The sequence below is a fragment of the Coprinopsis cinerea genome (assembly GCF_000182895.1).
Source record: "Coprinopsis cinerea okayama7#130 chromosome 2 map unlocalized cont3.2, whole genome shotgun sequence".
Taxonomy (NCBI): Eukaryota; Fungi; Basidiomycota; class Agaricomycetes; order Agaricales; family Psathyrellaceae; genus Coprinopsis; species Coprinopsis cinerea.
Window position 1 is genome coordinate 2,635,317 of NW_003307543.1, and position 16,853 is coordinate 2,652,169.

Consider the following 16,853-nt stretch of genomic DNA (forward strand, 5'->3'; position numbering starts at 1 on the left):
CTTCTGTGACGATTTGCCAAGGCGGCGTCACGTGGGCGTTACTCTTCGCGGTGCCGCTGGCGACTCGAGTCGAACACTCTCCACGACGTGCTCAACGCGTCCCTCGTCGTTTTTGGTTCTATACACACTTTCTTGACGTGCACAAGCTACTCAAAAGACTAGAATCATTGTCCCCCGGTCTTCACAATGGCCGCAATAACCCAAACGATGCTCGACAACGTCCCAGACCCCACCGACTTTCCACCTCAGCCAACAGCTCCAGGTCTCAGACGACTAGATTCCAACTTTCGGTGTACAATATGTGGGGAGACCTTCGATGCGCCCGTTACAATCCGCTGTGGACACTGCTTCTGCTCAGGAGTAAGTCTAGCTTTCCCGGACCTCTTTCCGACATGCCCGTCGTTTTTAACGGCAAGTTGTGGGTTACCCAGACTGGTAATACTTATCTTTGGGGTGATTCTTTTAATAGTGCATAAGGCCTGCTATGGCTGTAAAGCAGGAATGTCCGACTTGTCGGAAAACGGCCAATGAAGACCATATACGTCCCAATTATGTGATGGAGGAAGCTATTTCTGCCTGGAATGAGTCTCGGTGAGTGGGATCACCTGCGTCTATGGCAGAGGTCTCCACGGGAATTGACATATGGATATCCCCTCATGTAGGCCCTATATCCTCGGGTTGATTAAACGCGAGGAAGAGCGAAAAGCAGCAAGACAGAACGCGAAGAACGAGGAACAAACGCGAAAGCGTAAACGTCGTGGCTCTGACTCGAGCGACGTCCAGCTTGTGGAGGATCATCATTCGCAGAACCGCAATGGTGCTGGGCCTTCATCCCCACGAACACCGAAACCTATTCGAGGGAAGGGGTCACCGAGGAGGGCGAGTGTGGACTTGACGATTCCTAGTTCTGATGTGGAGGAGGATGAGTTGACTGCTACTGACCTTAATCCGAAGCGTACGTATCTGGATCTTGTGTATGCACTGGGCAGCTGAATCTGACTTACGCTGTAGCGGATGATATCATAACTTGCCCGCTATGCAATGGGAAGGTCAAGTACGGTGTGTTGAATACACACATGGACCGCGGGTGTAAAGACCCTCCGGTGAAACCACCAAGCAAAGCAGCGGCCGCGCAGTGGTCGATGCTGATGGGTAACGCTGCGAACAAGCAGAAGGGCAAACAACGGTGTGTACAGACCAACTCTTGAAACAGATGTCGGAGTATTGATGCTGGAATTTGAACTTGTTTTAGGAAACATAGCGACGATTCCGACGAGGATTTTCCATTACCCAAGGCGTCGTATGCCACTCTGAAAGAGAAACAAATCAAGGAGATGCTTAGTGAACACGGGCTACCTACACATGGCGACCGTTCGACGCTAGAGCAGCGTCACCAACGGTAAGTACCCCCACTGTGACCTCCGTAACCGCAGTGGACGCTCACACACATTAGATGGGTCATTATCTACAACTCTAACTTGGATCGATCGCAAGCGAATAGGAAATCGAAACAGATGCTTCGTCAAGAATTGAAAAAATGGGAAGACGCGGTATCAAGACGGAAAAAGCCTTCTGTAGACGCCAAGCAGCATGCGGTGAGTAGAAGCGATATGTCATTTTTCATTCATATCCTGCCCCAAAGTCTAACATGACCTTTTTTTCTGATTGTTCTTAATAGAAAACGCATAAGTCCGAATTTGCGAGGTTGGCTGCCATTGCAAGGGAGAGCAGCAAAAGAGCGAAGACGATACCGAGTAGCGTCTCTCCACAGCCGATGTCTCCTGGTATGGATGTCGATGACAGTCTTCGGACACCTTCCCCTTCGCCAGAAGATTCGAAGAAAGATACGATTGTGATCGATTAGATGTGCCATGAATGCATCTGGCCCTCAACGGTGGCCAACAATACCCACTCTGGTCGGCAGTCTGTCCACAGAAGGGATACGAACCCTGGTGTTTGCCATTGTTCTTGAGTTTGTCTGTGTATCCTGTTTTTTGCATCCTTTTTGCAGAGATCAATCACTACTGCTTCATTTCATCTAGGTTTCTATCATTCTTAATTCCCGAGCCATCGCAGTATGTTCCCGTTTGACCCTGAGGCTCGTTTGTTTCTTCATCTGACTGACCGGTTATGTCTAGCTGAGTTAAAAGTTATGGCTGACTCTGTCATCATCGATCGCATAACGTCCCTGTGATCTTCCCGCCTGTTCGCCGTGACGAGTTGCGGAGTTCTAGAAGCGAGGATGTGAAGTAGCGAAGGCACTGCCCCCACCGTCGGGGTGGCATTGGGCTTGGAATCTCGAGGAAGGCTCCGGTACGGAGTTGCTGCAACGTACCCGACCACTCAGCCGCCTTGCCGGCGCTCTCCAGGAGACGAGACCTACTCAGGGCAGCTGAAGTAAAACGCCCGTCGAACAGGGCCATCCAGGAATTTGTTTTCGTCGGGCGCTTTTAGCCATGGCCTGACGACCCGCCCGTGTTCTTGACGACCCTGGCGCTCGCGTGGTATTCATTTGCATTCAGATGCATACCTTGGAGAGGATCGAGGACTGGCTGTTGCAGACACCAAGAGAGGTTTCCTTGACCCAGTTGCAGCCGAAACAGCCTCGTGGATCCCATGTGCTGGGTATACTGTTTTTGGGAAGGGATGACGTTCATGTGGAGGGTGGTTATGCTCCGGGGAGGCGTCGAAGGGCCTGCAGGGATAGGTGAGAATCCGAATCCACTTCACAGTGTTGTTGTCTTCTGAAGACCCTTACGTCAAGTTCTACTCAGGCTCTCCCCGGGTACGCGGCGGAGTGGGTGTAAACGACTGCAAAGCCCAGTTCATGAGACTAGAACGTGCTCGCCACCAACGATTGTCCGCTTCTGTGATCCGAAGGCGATGATAAGAAGGTAAGAAACACCGCTAGTCCCCTATAGGTGGATTAGTTCTGCCGTCTTTCAGCCTATACGAACCCGATGGGGGCGTGCTGGGACCAGGCATGTACATGAATGTTGTAGCTGACTATCATTTGACAAGTGAGTGTTGTAATTTTTCTGTGTGTTCCCAAGATTTTGTTGTACTAAGTAACCCGGATAGTGTGAGATAGACTTTATTGTAATGCTCGGTATACAAAACGAGGGCTATTGTTTGTTGTCGGCGGGGAAGCGGTGTGGGCTTTCTTCTTGGCGACGAGCCGATCAGTCCGCAATTGGCTCGCGTTGTAAAAACGTGTTCCCACGTGGATGCGGTGATCGATCGCTTCTGGAGTATTGTCCCCGATTTGGTGGTGCTCTGTGTATTAAAAAACCGCGCTGATTGTCACCCGGTGGAATCTGGTACGCATTTCGCCCGCCCCTCATCTCTTCTGGCCAGCCTGAGCCTCCCTGTTTTGCGCTTTAGGCTAATCGGCTTAAGCTACTCTATTCTATCATTCCTTAGACTATATATTTATAATGTCGTCCGAAGGACACTCCACTGTAAGTCATGCTTCCCCTGATACGCCTGCTGTCGTCCTTATCAGCTTGCTCTCCACAGTACTCGTACGAAAAATCGACCGCGTCCTTGGTGAGTCCTGATCTAATCCAAGTAAAATGTACCATGGCTGATATAGTCCCTATAGCTTAACGGCGCACCAACACGAGGCACGCACAAGGTCAAGTACCAGGGCGACTCGGAATGGGATTTCCAGATCGACGGTGTCGATGTACCTGTCGACCTTTCCCTCAATCTTCCCCACTATCGAGCGCGACACCAACCTGTTGATCATCGCATGAGCATGTTCATCGGAGGCGAGAGGGAACCCATCAAACTCAAAGTTGTAAGTCCTTTCACTAGCGTGTCATTCGATTTTCCAGAACCAACTAAAATCGCCTTCGAACAGTGCCGGACAGTCTCGAGTCGGTCACGGTTCTATCTCGAAATCCAAGCAGACGCTTCCGACGTTACTGTTTGGCTTCCATCCGACTTCAAAGGACAGATACACTACGGCGGCAAGGCGTCGTTTTCAGCGGGGTTCGTTAACCGGATAATGCGGAATGTGCGGTTCAATGAGCCGGTGGAAAAAATCGAGCAGGATGGGGTTGTGGTTGTGACAAGGGGGCATGTGACGTTTAGGATGTGGGATATGGAGACCGGTGCCCCCGAGAATGGCACAAAGGAGCAGTTGAAGAGGTTCTTTGGGTGCACAAGGAAGGCACCAACAAACGCCATTGACTGGGACTTTTTGGTTAGGGACTGAAGCTTCGACCCTCCCTTCCCCTTTAGCCTCTCCTCTCCGTCTCCATCGCCCTTCGACCTTCGATCTTTGATCTCGTCTTTCTCTCGACCCCGGATTCAAAGCACACCACCCATCATCGGACTCTCCGCATTGCATTATCCTCGCATTTGTTTATCTCGCATCGCATTCGCCACACGCACACGCACACTCCTTGTATCTGTTTCTTCATTTCTCTCTCTGCATTTCCCATGATCTCCAGCATTGACTCGGTCTTGTCCCCATATGTAGCATAGCTTTCGTTTGTTCTCTTCATTTTTTCCTGTCGCCTATACTTCCATACACACACTGTAGCCTGCTTCGTTGTCTCCTTTAACCCCACTGTAGCATTAGCCCTGAATTGTTCGTTCGTCCCCTTCCACCGCGTTAGAAGAACGCTTTATGCTTCGTTATGTTCACATCTTCGTAGGATTCTTAGTATACAACTATGAAATACAAAAACATACCAGATTGTTATTAAAATACAAGTCCGAAGATAAAGCTACAATAAGAACAAGGACAAAGGCATGGGAGCGGTGAGTACTCGGAGGTTTCAATGGGCGTGGTCGTGGGCGCAGGTGTTCGCCAGGCACTTCTCGACAGTCTCCACCAAAGGCGGATTCTCCAGGGCTGCCGCCACACGTTCCTTGTCATTCAACTGCTTGTTGACTAAGGATAGAACAGAACAAGGCAAGGACGATGTTTAGTCGCCGGTCCTATGTCTTCCATTCTGGATGAGAGAACTCACCGCTATGCTCACTCTGGTGAGAACCTGGTTGGACCATAATATCGACCTTGTACCGACTTGGAAGGCTTCGGAGTAAGCGGACTCGGATTGAGAGGCCTGTATGGAAGTAGAGAAAACAAGGATAGCCAAATGGGTGCAGGTCAATTGGAAATTCACCAAAAGTACAAGAAGGACAAAGGGACGTTACCAATGAGTGTAGACATGCCGCAATGAGGTACCGTGGGTGTAAATTCGACCTTGATACGGTTGTGGCCCACTGTTACCTGAGACGCCGACACGACGCGGAGTTCTTCGAGGGTGTTTGGGTGCTCTGGGTCGTATATCGAGCGTATGAGATCTGAGGAGAAGGACCTGAGTTTCGCCGTTATCAATTTCAATTCCTGAATCATACCAAATACTTCGTCCTGATCGATCTCCTCCACCTCGTTTCCTTCTTCTTCTGTATCGCTGTTATCATATAGCCATAGTGATTGCGCTGATTTCTCTGCTAGACGACTTGAGGAAGGTTTCGTTGTCGAGAAAACGACGGGGTTGGCGTTGAAGAGTTCGGACATGGTGGATGTCGTAAGGCAAGAGCTGATTAAGGGCGGGCCGGGTCTGAAACTCTCCAACACCGCCATCACGCAGATGTCCGACGAGGCGCGTTCAGCGCCAGCTGCTATACGGCCACTTTGATTCACCTCGACCTGCACCAGAACGCATTGAAGCCACCACCCAATCCATATCATACGCTTTCTCTTGTTACCAAACTCTTCTTCTTGTTTACAACTTTATATTTGCTCTCAAAAATGCCTCCCAAGGTTTGTTTTTTTCTGATTGACTTTGAGGTTCGACCGTGACATGGTTTGGTAGAGAAAACGCGTAGAAGATGGCGCTTCAGCTGAGGCTACGACGTCAACAAGGTCTACCAGAAGCTCCACCAGGAACAAGACAGCCGCTGCTGAACCTGCACCTGCGCCGGCCAAGCAGACGAAGAAAACCAAGGCGGCAGCGGCACTGGAATCTGGAACCACCGTCACGTAAGTTTCCCTCATTTCTTGTCTCAAGTTATCTTCCTAATGAACTTGTATAGTGAAGAAGAGGTTTGTCAAGACTCTCCCGGATCCTATCACGCCATATCTCACCGCGCTCGCCCAGCCCGCTACGAAACGAAAACGAACGACCAAGGCGGCCACTAATGGCGGGGAGAAACCAGCAACGAAACGGGGGAGGAAAAAGGCCGAAGCTAGGTTCGTCACGCTTTATAGGATGTCGTTGTCTTCTTTCCCTGTCATTCCCCGCAATCCCCTTGTCTCGAGTTGCAGACGACCGCTGTGGACTGCCCACTTGCAGAAGTGGTTAATTAGCTGACTAAGCAACCGCCCGGTATGGTCTGGCAGGCGACAGGCACTGCAGTTCAGAGTTTCTCTCACAAACTACAGCACGCACCTGTGTTGGCTTCGTTCATAAGGTGTTGCGGTTGTCCAACGCCTTCTTTATGTCCTCTTCATGCCTTTCAAATTCTTCTCTTGCTGCTCATCTAACGGTCTAAAACGCGCCCACAGCGAGGATGAACCGTCGGTAGTGGTAAGCCCCAATTTTCACGTATGTGCGCTGTCCGAGTGGAGCTTAGGTTTTTTGACGTGTACTAACTGTGAATCTGACATGCCGCTCCTTACAGAAAGTCGATTCCATTCAATCACGTCCATCTCACCATTCTCTTTCTACCAACGTCTCCCAGCAGCAAACCGTACAGCCACAAACACCCAAGAAGACCGCGCCTCCACCACCCAAACCCGCAAAGACTGCCTCGGACAAGCCTGAACCCTATAGTCCTCAGCGTTCCCTGGAATTGTTCGCTCAATACGCGGATAGTGATGCACCAGATGTCATCGGTCCTGAAGGTTTCGAGCAGCTTTTCACCGACGCCGAAATTCCTATGGACGGCGCTCTACCCCTTATATTCGCGTGGCAAATGAACGCAGCCGAGATGGCGAAGATCTCCAAGGAGGAATGGGTCAAAGGCACTGAATCTCTAAAGTACGGAACTTACCCATTTTCGCCGCGTTCTGTTATTGATCTGGCCATTCTCGCGGTTAGGATTTCGTCGTTGAAGGCCTTGTCAATAGCCTTGAATGACTTGCAGAACTTGTTGATTTCCAAGCTGCCTCCTCTGAAGAAACCTACGAAGAGTGACCAGGAGCCATACGACAGAACCAATTACTATTCCTACGCCCATAATTCAGAGTCTAGTTTCCAGAAGTTCTATAGCTATTGCTTCGTGCTCGCGAAACCCCAGTACGTGTTCGCCTTCCTTCTTGTGATGCCTTAACTCACATACTTTCACAGAGGCTCGAGGAATATTGATATGGAGGTACGCTCGTAGCTAAGGACCCAAAGCCCTTCATCTTGCTGACGGTGCTCTGCACATCATAGACTTCCACAGCGTTCTGGTCGGTCCTCCTTATGCCAAGATACCCCATCATGCAAGAAGTGGTGGAGTTTATCAACGTCAGTGAACCTAGTGCTTGTCACGCGGCGTCCCTTGCTGATATCCGTCTCTAGTCCAAAAAGGATACCTATCGGGCGACGAACAAGGACCTATGGAGCATGGTGCGTGTTTTCCGTAACGCTCGGGACTCCTGCTGAACCAAGTTAGATGCTCGAGTTCTGCCAGACCGTCAAGCCAACCCTCGAGGATTATGAAACCGACGGGGTAAGTCCCGTCGTCCTACACGATTGTTCTCTCTGATAGATATCTTGATGATTAGGCTTGGCCGACCCTCTTGGATGATTTCGTTCTGTGGAAGAAGACCGATGGAGGAGCTCAACCTAACGGGACAGGATGAGCAGCCAATGGCCATTGACCCGACCCTAGCCCATTCGAGTCCCGGCATTATCTTATCCCCTATCCGTATGCCTTTTACAATACACCCTGCACATTCCCCTTTTCAATCACTTTGCTCGCATCGCACTTTCGCTCTCTTTACAAGGACTTTTGCCGCAATATTTAGACCGTCGTGGTATTTTAGCTCAATTCACAGCAGTTTTAATGTCTGGACTTGGCGCCGTCATAGCTCTAGGCACCTGTTTATCAGTGTTACCGATCTGAATTTTTGGTCATCGGTCGTAAGCGGATTCCGGAAGTATATAGGAAAAACTCAATATCGTGTTCCCGAAACTGTGTACAACTCTCTTCTTACCACTCACCACATCGACAAAATGGGATATACACTTTGCGTGCTAGGTGAATAGACTTTTCGTTTTAATGTTCCTATACGTGATGGGCTGATGTTGTTCTTGTAACCTTCCAGGATGCGGGACCATGGGCATCGCCGTTCTTTCCGGAGTTATCGCCAGTCTTGACTCTGCTAAAGGTGTCTCACAAGCCAACGGTGTCAAGCCGCAAAAATGGGAGATACACACCCCAGGAACTGTGACCCCAACCGCAGAAACGCCCGACCCCACCATTCCCAAAAAGTTCATCGCCTGCGTAAACCGAGAATCTTCAGCGAAGAAGTTGGCGGAGACCTTTTCTGCGCTGGGACCGCGCGGGCAAAGTGTGGAGGTTGTAGCGAAGCAGAATTTGGAGTCGGTGCAGAGGTCGGATGTTGTTCTCCTGGGGTGAGTGTCGCCGTCGTTTGTTCGAGTGGTACGGGAGCTGATTGGACATGTAGTTGCAAACCTCAGGTCGCCCAGGTTATTCTTGGTGAACCTGGCATGAAGGAAGCGCTCGACGGGAAACTGCTCATTAGTATCCTCGCTGGTGTTACCATGAGCCAACTAGAGGCTATGGTATTGCCCACGACGAGGGTAGTCCGAGCCATGCCCAACACCCCTTGCAAGGTCGCAGCCTTCTCTCTTCTCTCCCGCTAAATAGTTCAACTAACCCACATCCATCTCTTTGGCCTTTTCTTTAGATTCGAGAGGGAATGACGGTAGTTTCCAACCTCCCGCCAAGCCCACACTCCGACAATGACACGGAAATCATCCTCAAAATCTTCTCCTCAATCGGACGGTGTCGTTTCCTCGAGGAGAAGCATTTCGACGCTTGCACGGCTCTGGGTGGGTCTGGTCCGGCATTTGCATGCTTATTTTTGGAAGCTATGGCGGATGGAGGTGTTATGATGGGGTTGCCGAGGGCTGAGGCTCTGGAGCTGGCAGCGCAGAGTACGTATCTCTTTCGGAGTATTGGTGTTGTTCTTGAGCCTGATTCTCGGCGCGTGCAGCTTTGCAAGGAGCGGCTAGGATGGTTCTGGGGGGTAGTATGCATCCTGCTCAGATTAAGGATTCCGTTACCAGTGCGTCCCATTCCCTCTAGGCCGTTCAGCTCTCGCTGACTATCTTCCCAGCTCCTGGAGGTTGCACGATTGCGGGCTTGCTGGCCCTGGAGGACGGGAAAGTCCGCTCCACCATTGCGCGTGGAATCCAGGCTGCGACCGAACGAGCGAGCGAGTTGGGCCAACCAGCCAACAAGTAGAATCTTGGGTCTGCTGTCCGGGCTCCAAGAGTTCAAAAACCAAGACTATCTATCCCCGAGGGTCCATTGTACTATACCACCTGTAGTCTACGATATCTCAACTGGTTTGAGATCGCAGTGTCACCTAGGGGAAGGGGTAATCCCCTTTGACTAAGGGCTGACTGACTGACATGACTGGATCTCCTCTCCCGTAGCATTACGCGGTCCAGTTGGCTTTCGAACGGCCATTCCTCCATCTGGCTCGTGGGTTTCTGGCCTTTGGTTTCTTGTTGACGATATTCCAGCGACTTGACGGCACGGCCCACGACTGCGACGACTACTGCGGTGCGTTCCTCTGCGTATGTTAGGAATGGATAAAACTTATGTATCTCCAGGCAAGACACCAGGAGTTGCCGAGCACCCTCTCAAGACCTTTGGAAATGGCATTCACGTCTCGTAACTGAACCCTCTCCAACACGAGGAACCTTCCCAATACTTACAACGATGTATCCCAGTCGGAATATTTCTCCTCGTGGCGTTCTTCACCATCCTTACAATGACGATCGTCATCCTCCTCTTCGCCTTCGCCCGACCTAGAACCGAAATTGACTACACGCACGACCTCCGCATCTATGATACCGAGCAAATGGGAACCAAGCGCTCTCCGTTCACATTCGTCTACAACCATACTCTGGGAGGGTACATGCTTCGAGGACTAGATCGTCATAACCGCCTTCCGGTGTCAGACTCGATGGTCAGCATTCAAATATCGCCTTCGCAGCCGAGGATTTTTGGAGATGAGAAGGATGAAGATAAGAATAGGGTTATGAAGGTCGTGCTTACGCCTCCGACGCCGGCGAAGAAGGAGAAGATGAGGCCGGTTTCGTCGTTTGTGAGGACTGAACCGTTTAGGATGGGACGGGGGTAGATGTGTGATAGTAGGTGGAGGGGTTGGCCTCGGATATTCCATATAGTTTGTAGGTGTGGTTTTGCATTGGGTCTCTGAATCGACGATGCGCTGAAAAATGATTATTAAACATTAAGTGGATTCTTTGCCAGTCCCTGGTTGCGGGGGGCAAATTAAGCGCCTGTAAGTACCGGTCTCCCTCATCAGAAGGGAACTTCATAGAAATGATACGTGTACTCGACGAGGGACGGGATGGTGCGGCCCTTGGAAATATGTGCCATCTATACTTCAGGAGAGTGCGCGAATGGTATACTTGCCAGTGATAAGTGGAATGTTCGGGTGATGCATCCAGTGGCGCCAGTTTGTCCCCGGTACACGTTTCATCATAGTTCAATGGTGTGGATAAAATGAACATCAAGTGACTGCGCGTCTGCCTGCGGGCAACTATGAACGAAGGTACTTCAAGATTCCAGATTCAAGCGACGTACACCTCGGCTAGTCCAGCATTTTAAATGAACGGTAGGTTGTTATCAATTCATTTGAAAGGTGGAGAGACTTCCCGTTTCCACATCGCTATGTGCGTCACGGAGTAAGGGAAATGGCAATGTCTTTACCAAGTGGAAAGTCACAATATTGTTGACGTCCGTTAAGCATCTGCTTTATTACCTACAGTCATTAACTCCAGGGTGCATGTATTTATTCGGGGTCATAGAGGCCTCGTTGGTGCCCTCGTGATGAGGATCGCACAAAGAAGGTTGCCACAAGACAAAAGTGAGGAACCTCGAGGCTTCAGGGAGGTCGGAACTGGCGCTTAAGTACGCTCGGCAAATCCCGTGATCGCTCCAATATAAGTGAGTTAGGGGTGTTGCCCCTATGCCACTCCCGTCCCCCTCGTTTCTGCACTCTTCAGTCTTCTAGGTGGGTGGTGCGACTTATCGCCACTTATTCTCTCAAAAATACGTTATCTATACGCAGTATCAGCGCTCCGACACTGCTCTTGACTATTGTCTCAGGCATCACGAAGAGTAACGACAAGAGATCTCGGAGCTTGACAGCGCGCCATCCTTCTTGGATTATATCTACTTCCTTTGGCAATTTTCGCACCCTCGAGGACATAGAGGGAAAACCTGGTAGGCGGTACGAATTTCACCCCGGTTCACCACTGCGCTTCCGCTATGACGACCATGAAGGCCACGGCGACCCTGCCCCCGTCTCCCACCCTAACAGCTACGTCCTTCGAAGTCCTCTCCCCAGTGCCCAACAGGGCGCGTTCATCGACTGTCAGCTCTATCAGCTCCTCAGTATGCCTTCTTTCTCCCCCCGCTATCGACGAAGACGAGATTGTATGGAATCTCGCGGAGATATCCCAACCGGAACACGCTGGCACTAATTCCGTTCCGGAATACGAGGACGACGACGATTTTGTGCTGTTGGCAAAACCCAAACCCACGATTACACTAGTCGCAACGTCCAGTCCTGGGCAGAGAGGAGGCAATAATGGAGAGGGAACCAACAACCCCGGCCTGCTCGATGCGGATAGCACCACCTCGAAGGTCGAGCCCCCAACTCCAACTGTCGCAACCCGCCAACTTGTACCCCAGCTCGAGCGAGTCACCATAGAAGATAATCACCAAACGCCGACGACCTCCTCTAATGACAGTACTACCCAACCGATGGATTCCAAAGTACGAGAATTGGCTTCCGGAGCAGATCGTGAAGCCAAAGCGGCCAAAACGCGGACTCAGAAGTGTGTGGAATGCAAGTCGACGGCCCGTCCCGCTACCGCTGCCTCTGGCTCGAAGGTCAACGGCACACCTACTGTCGTCACCAAATCCGCGAAGAGACGAAAGAAAAAGAAGCAGAAGAAGGCCCAGGTAGCAGCATCATCGTCCAACGCGAGCTCAGCCCGCGCTCCTTCTGGCTTGGGTTCCAGGTCGGTTGTCAACGACTTGTCTGAGGCGCAGTCCCCTGTCAAGGAAGCGGGGCCATCCTTGTACGAAGAAGCTGCTGCGTACATATCATCGTGCGTACATCTGTCCGCGGCGCATAGGGGGAAATACTGACGAATTAACAGGTATCTCTCCAGCTCCGAGGCGAAGCGCAATGCCGTCTGCAGGCTAACGCTTTTGCAGTCCCTCATTATAGAGCTCGGTATAGAATCCATGGCATCGGCGCTGCCTAGAAGTCTGAAAGCAGCGAAGAGTGTCCTCAAGTCTCGGGCGTTCATTAACATCAAGGAATACCTTGCAGTCCGTTCTCAAGGAGCGGAGGCCGTCAGGCAGTTGATGTATCCAAGCCGGAATGCACTGATGAAGGACCTCCGGAAGAAGCGCAACTACGCGTCTTAACGATGGGTCAAAGACCACGGGTTGCAAGTCCTCCTCGTTAGCTGGTTTCACTAACCCTTGACACGATTCTCTTGCACTGCTATCGTTAGCGTTGATGGTCTATTCTCTAACATCATGTACATTATAATGGTTCTCGCCCCGCTCTTCGCTTTGCTGTTCGACATAAATCAACTGACTTTTGTACAATAGAATTAGTTTCAGCTTTCTTTCGAGTACTACATGATCTTAGAGCTCAGCATTCATTGGACCTCGTGTAAGCAACAGGTAGTCAGCGCTTCTGGACTCAAAATATTCAAACGCCGACCACCCTCGTGCCAAGCAATCTTTTCGCTTGGACAGACTGGACTGCGTTTCTCGTCGTGTTTCGGCTCAGCGCCAAATGACGCACAAGCTTTACAGCTTTACAAAGGCACGCCTTTGCCGGAGCCCGTTTTGGTCGACCTCATGGGCAAAATCCACGTTTGCCTTGATGAATACACATTGCAAACCGCAGTTCGACGGTTTCATACACAGCAAAGCCTCGGAGGACATTTAACCGGGGAAAAGGTCATCCCAAGGCCATAAGCTGGACGGATATCAACAGCAGATTCCAGACTTGACGGCAGTTCGACCTTGCAGCAAACCACGACCAGCGATGGAGAAAGGACCAGCAGAAATGCCCTCACGCGACCATGAACCAGCGGCCAGTGTCAGCAGCCAACAACCACTGGCGCAGCAACCTCGAGCGCAGCAGACACAAGCTTTCAACCTGGTCGTGTGGCTAAAACTTCACGGCGTGGATATAATTACCATGGCTTGTATGGGAGCTGTGGCTCTTGGAGTTCATTTAGCCCGTGGGTTCTTTCTAGAATTTGCAACCGCCTCGTTCCATTAAACGCTTCCTCTCTCCTACAGCTGCACCTTCGAATGACTTCCCCATCTACAATGTGGATGGGTCAATAATGTATCCAGAGTACTCGTTTCCACGGAAGACGCAAATCGTTCCTATATGGGCATCTGCTCTTATGGCCATCTTCATTCCGTTGGTGTTCTTCGTGCTTGCTCAGGCGCGCAGACAGAGCGTGGACGACCTGTTGACCACGTTCCTGGGCCTGATAAAAAGTGAGAACTAGTCGTCATTCGCTGGAGTTGTTACTCACCAAGTGCAACAGGCGTCGTCTCCAGTTCCGTCTTCCAAGTTATTATCAAAGCTACTATTGGAGGACTGCGACCCCACTTCTACGACGTTTGCAAGCCTCTTGTCTCACCAGGTGATGCGCCATCGGGCATCGGGTTTAACGACATCATCTATGACCCTTCGATATGCACTGGCGATTCCGAGCACATCAAAGATGCTCTGAGAACCATGCCCTCAGGTCATTCAGCGGCTGCCTGGTCCGGGCTGATGTTCCTGGCCTTCTATCTGAACGCGCAACTCAAGGTCATCTCAGGAAATAACCCAGCATACTGGAAGTCGGTTTTATTTCTCGCCCCTATTCTGGGGGCCTTCCTTCTCTCGGCGTACTTGGTGAGAGACCATCGTGAGCTTCTTTTGTCCTCCTATCCCTAGGTGTCGTAACTGAATGGTATTCTAGATCACCATTGGTCAGACGTAATTGTGGGTTCAGCAATCGGGATTGGGACTGCAACTCTCGCCTTCAGACAGACCTTTGCTTCAATATGGGATTACCGATACAACCACATCTTGCTCCCAAGAATGACCTCGCTACTCCATCGTCAACCCCGACAGACATTGTCTCACCGACCACCTCGAGATCTCCCATTCACACGAGAATCTGGCTGGGATTATCATCCCTGAAGCCAAGCCGAGTTTATATGTCGGATTTGGCAAGTGGAGTGCATAGTTCTCTGGACGGTGGTGCTCCAAGAAATGGTAGTCGACTTCGCCAATCGTAGTGCCTATCACCCACCTCACTTGTACAAACTCGACGATTTGTGGCACGACCCATACAGTAATGAACGGATATTTTCTGCATCATTTGCGATCAGTAACAGTGCATCTTCCGCGTGGCGACTGGTTTCTGCCGGCGCATGCAACATTGGCATCACTCGTGCAGTCACGGTAGCACGGATGACTTCATGATTCTAGCACTCCAACGATAGACAGGTATCCCCCATTTTACTTCCTTCTGGACTCCAGAACTGACTCTGCATATACGATTGTGAACCCACGGCCTTTGTTGTGGACAGGTTCGCGAATCCATGACGTCTGTCATGCGCTAACTGACTTTGTTTCGAATGCCTTCCCTCTAACCCTGCGATGTATGGCATTGGAAATCTATGGAAATCTTGGACGTCGATGACGAAGTGTCACTGGACCTCCAACTAAAAGTATAAAGCATGACTGAATTTGTGAATTCCTCGATACGGAACCATCCTTCGTATCCTCCCAGGCCACCTCAAGGTAGAAGAAGAATGGCAACCACCACTGCTACCACCAATACGACTGGAACGACGGGCCCTCTGGGTACCAATGGTATTGAGAAGCATGACCGTCGCGGTTTCCGCAACAGCACCGGTACCACCGGTACTGACCATACTCGCGTGGGTCATCGTGCAATTGGGCCAAGATTCAGCTTTGGCTCTTGGTTGAAACTTCATGCCCTTGATATCCTCACCATGGCCGCCATGGGAGCTGCTGCCTTGGGCATCCACTTCGCCGGTATGTTCATCCAGTTACACTCATTCTGTGGACGTCGAGCTCATGAACGTCTCAGGTCCTGCTCCAACCCGCACGTTTGCCATCTTCAATACCGATGGAAGTATTGCGGACTACTCCATCGCGTATCCCCTTCGCAGTAACCGAATGCCCCTCTGGGCAGCGGTCCTTATTTCATTCTTGGTTCCATTGCTCTTCTTTACGTTGTTCCAATTCCGCAGGAGGAGCGTCGACGATTGGCTCACTACCACTCTGGGCCTGCTCAGGAGTGAGTCTAGAGTATGCAGGATCGTAGGACAGCGTACTGACCATATGACTACAGGTTTGATCACCGCCGCTCTGTTCCAAGTCTTCATCAAGTGGCTCATCGGTGGTTTGCGCCCCCACTTCCTCGCTATCTGTCAACCTCAGTTGTCAAGTGGCGATTCTTTGAATGGGATGGGTTTCCAGAACATTATTTTCGACCGTTCCATTTGCACGGGCGACCCTGACGATATCGATGAGGCCATGGAGTCGATGCCCTCCGGCCACGCCACCGCTGCATGGGCTGGTCTCTTCTTCCTTGCCTTGTACTTCAACGCACAACTCAAGGTCATCGCTGCCCACAACCCGGCCTACTGGAAGATGATCATGTTCTTTGCACCCCTCCTTGGCGCCTTCTTGATCTCTGCGACCTTGGTTGTTGACAGGCGTAAGTTATTGGCTTCACGAAGTCACGAAGGCTTGAATTGACGACCTTTCTTCCATAGACCATCATTGGTACGACCTGGTTGTCGGAGGCCTCATCGGTATCTCGACCGCTCTCATCGCCTACCGGCAGACCTTCGCCGCCATTTGGGACTACCGTTTCAACCACGTCCTTCTCCCGCGAGCCACTTCCTTCTTCCACCGCAAGCCTTACTTGCCATTCCCTAACCGCGGACCGTACTACAACTACCAACCAGGCTTCGAGTTCACCTCTCGCGATCTCCCCGTTTCCCGCGAGGGAGGCTGGGACTTTGGTGGAGGCGAAGCTTCGAATGGTGCTCCCAATGATGCTACTGCCTTGTCGGCTGGGCTAGGTGGCGCTGCTATGTCGGCTGCTACTGGCGCAGGCAAAGGCTACGGTCAGGGATATGGCACTGGAAGCGTCACCGATCCCAGGAGTTCGCATGAGCCCATGATTGGACATAACGCTCCTGCCACTGCTGGTCATCACGGACCTGCCGTTGGGCAGGGTGTTGTCTAATCCGATTCTGGAACGCTTTCTTTGGAGGGACGGAAATGATTGCTTATCTCCCCTACGTTCCAATTCACTCTTGGGACGGACGTTATCTGCTTCGTGCAACATACCTTCTTTCCTTCAATCTCTCTTCTCATCTAGCTCTCCTCTCCTAGTATAACACGTTTAATATTTTCTTTACGGTTAATCACGAATTTTACGATACTCGTAACTTTACCTATGCTGTTATTCGTAGTCGCCTTGTGTTCTGAAATTCAAATCGTGTCTTCATTAGAACTTTCTGACCGAACGAGA

At 51.0% G+C, this 16,853-nt stretch overlaps 9 protein-coding genes across 9 annotated transcripts; 8 read left to right on the forward strand and 1 right to left on the reverse strand.

Annotated features, from left to right (window-relative positions):
* Nucleotides 1-484: 484 nt before the first annotated feature.
* Nucleotides 485-1,864, forward strand: CC1G_11517 (hypothetical protein; the record flags this gene model as incomplete). The annotated part of the gene is made up of 6 exons (XM_001833680.2): nt 485-591; nt 663-955; nt 1,012-1,186; nt 1,253-1,399; nt 1,454-1,595; nt 1,679-1,864. 6 exons carry the CDS (start codon nt 485-487, stop codon nt 1,862-1,864), a joined length of 1,050 nt encoding a protein of 349 aa, XP_001833732.2.
* A 1,573-nt stretch (nt 1,865-3,437) lies between these two features.
* Nucleotides 3,438-4,222, forward strand: CC1G_11518 (hypothetical protein; the record flags this gene model as incomplete). The annotated part of the gene is made up of 4 exons (XM_001833681.1): nt 3,438-3,461; nt 3,520-3,549; nt 3,605-3,802; nt 3,866-4,222. The coding sequence occupies 4 exons, from the start codon at nt 3,438-3,440 to the stop codon at nt 4,220-4,222; spliced, it is 609 nt and encodes a 202-aa protein (XP_001833733.1).
* A 568-nt stretch (nt 4,223-4,790) lies between these two features.
* CC1G_11519 (FAM96B protein) lies at nt 4,791-5,539 on the reverse strand (the record flags this gene model as incomplete). Its single annotated transcript, XM_001833682.2, has 4 exons — nt 4,791-4,906; nt 4,986-5,081; nt 5,173-5,322; nt 5,377-5,539. 4 exons carry the CDS (start codon nt 5,537-5,539, stop codon nt 4,791-4,793), a joined length of 525 nt encoding a protein of 174 aa, XP_001833734.2.
* Nucleotides 5,540-5,773: 234 nt separating this feature from the next.
* On the forward strand, nt 5,774-7,813 carry CC1G_11520 (hypothetical protein; the record flags this gene model as incomplete). Its single annotated transcript, XM_001833683.2, has 11 exons — nt 5,774-5,785; nt 5,838-6,004; nt 6,058-6,067; nt 6,123-6,214; nt 6,530-6,569; nt 6,646-7,262; nt 7,314-7,338; nt 7,401-7,475; nt 7,530-7,577; nt 7,624-7,680; nt 7,736-7,813. The coding sequence occupies 11 exons, from the start codon at nt 5,774-5,776 to the stop codon at nt 7,811-7,813; spliced, it is 1,221 nt and encodes a 406-aa protein (XP_001833735.2).
* A 373-nt stretch (nt 7,814-8,186) lies between these two features.
* Nucleotides 8,187-9,444, forward strand: CC1G_11521 (pyrroline-5-carboxylate reductase; the record flags this gene model as incomplete). The annotated part of the gene is made up of 6 exons (XM_001833684.1): nt 8,187-8,211; nt 8,279-8,588; nt 8,642-8,777; nt 8,885-9,134; nt 9,194-9,265; nt 9,317-9,444. 6 exons carry the CDS (start codon nt 8,187-8,189, stop codon nt 9,442-9,444), a joined length of 921 nt encoding a protein of 306 aa, XP_001833736.1.
* A 514-nt stretch (nt 9,445-9,958) lies between these two features.
* On the forward strand, nt 9,959-10,444 carry CC1G_11522 (hypothetical protein). Its single transcript, XM_001833685.2, has one exon. The coding sequence runs from the start codon at nt 9,980-9,982 to the stop codon at nt 10,349-10,351; it is 372 nt and encodes a 123-aa protein (XP_001833737.1). The 5' UTR covers nt 9,959-9,979; the 3' UTR covers nt 10,352-10,444.
* Nucleotides 10,445-11,503: 1,059 nt separating this feature from the next.
* Nucleotides 11,504-12,678, forward strand: CC1G_11523 (hypothetical protein; the record flags this gene model as incomplete). Its single annotated transcript, XM_001833686.2, has 2 exons — nt 11,504-12,353; nt 12,405-12,678. Exons 1-2 carry the CDS (start codon nt 11,515-11,517, stop codon nt 12,676-12,678), a joined length of 1,113 nt encoding a protein of 370 aa, XP_001833738.2. The 5' UTR covers nt 11,504-11,514.
* Nucleotides 12,679-13,301: 623 nt separating this feature from the next.
* Nucleotides 13,302-14,476, forward strand: CC1G_11524 (lipid phosphate phosphatase 1; the record flags this gene model as incomplete). The annotated part of the gene is made up of 4 exons (XM_001833687.2): nt 13,302-13,511; nt 13,573-13,779; nt 13,830-14,198; nt 14,253-14,476. The coding sequence occupies exons 1-4, from the start codon at nt 13,313-13,315 to the stop codon at nt 14,474-14,476; spliced, it is 999 nt and encodes a 332-aa protein (XP_001833739.2). The 5' UTR covers nt 13,302-13,312.
* Nucleotides 14,477-15,064: 588 nt separating this feature from the next.
* Nucleotides 15,065-16,835, forward strand: CC1G_11525 (prenyl diphosphate phosphatase). Its single transcript, XM_001833688.2, has 4 exons — nt 15,065-15,340; nt 15,396-15,605; nt 15,660-16,028; nt 16,087-16,835. The coding sequence occupies exons 1-4, from the start codon at nt 15,094-15,096 to the stop codon at nt 16,563-16,565; spliced, it is 1,305 nt and encodes a 434-aa protein (XP_001833740.1). The 5' UTR covers nt 15,065-15,093; the 3' UTR covers nt 16,566-16,835.
* The last annotated feature ends 18 nt before the right edge of the window (nt 16,836-16,853 follow it).

Bases quoted from the DNA above. Each gene is read 5' to 3' on its own strand.
- CC1G_11522 (XM_001833685.2), top strand. From the start codon at position 9,980: ATGACGATCGTCATCCTCCTCTTCGCCTTCGCCCGACCTAGAACCGAA.
- CC1G_11525 (XM_001833688.2), top strand. From the start codon at position 15,094: ATGGCAACCACCACTGCTACCACCAATACGACTGGAACGACGGGCCCT. The intron at 15,341-15,395 runs GTATGTTCATCC...TGAACGTCTCAG, and splicing joins CTTGGGCATCCACTTCGCCG to GTCCTGCTCCAACCCGCACG. The intron at 16,029-16,086 runs GTAAGTTATTGG...TTTCTTCCATAG, and splicing joins GACCTTGGTTGTTGACAGGC to ACCATCATTGGTACGACCTG.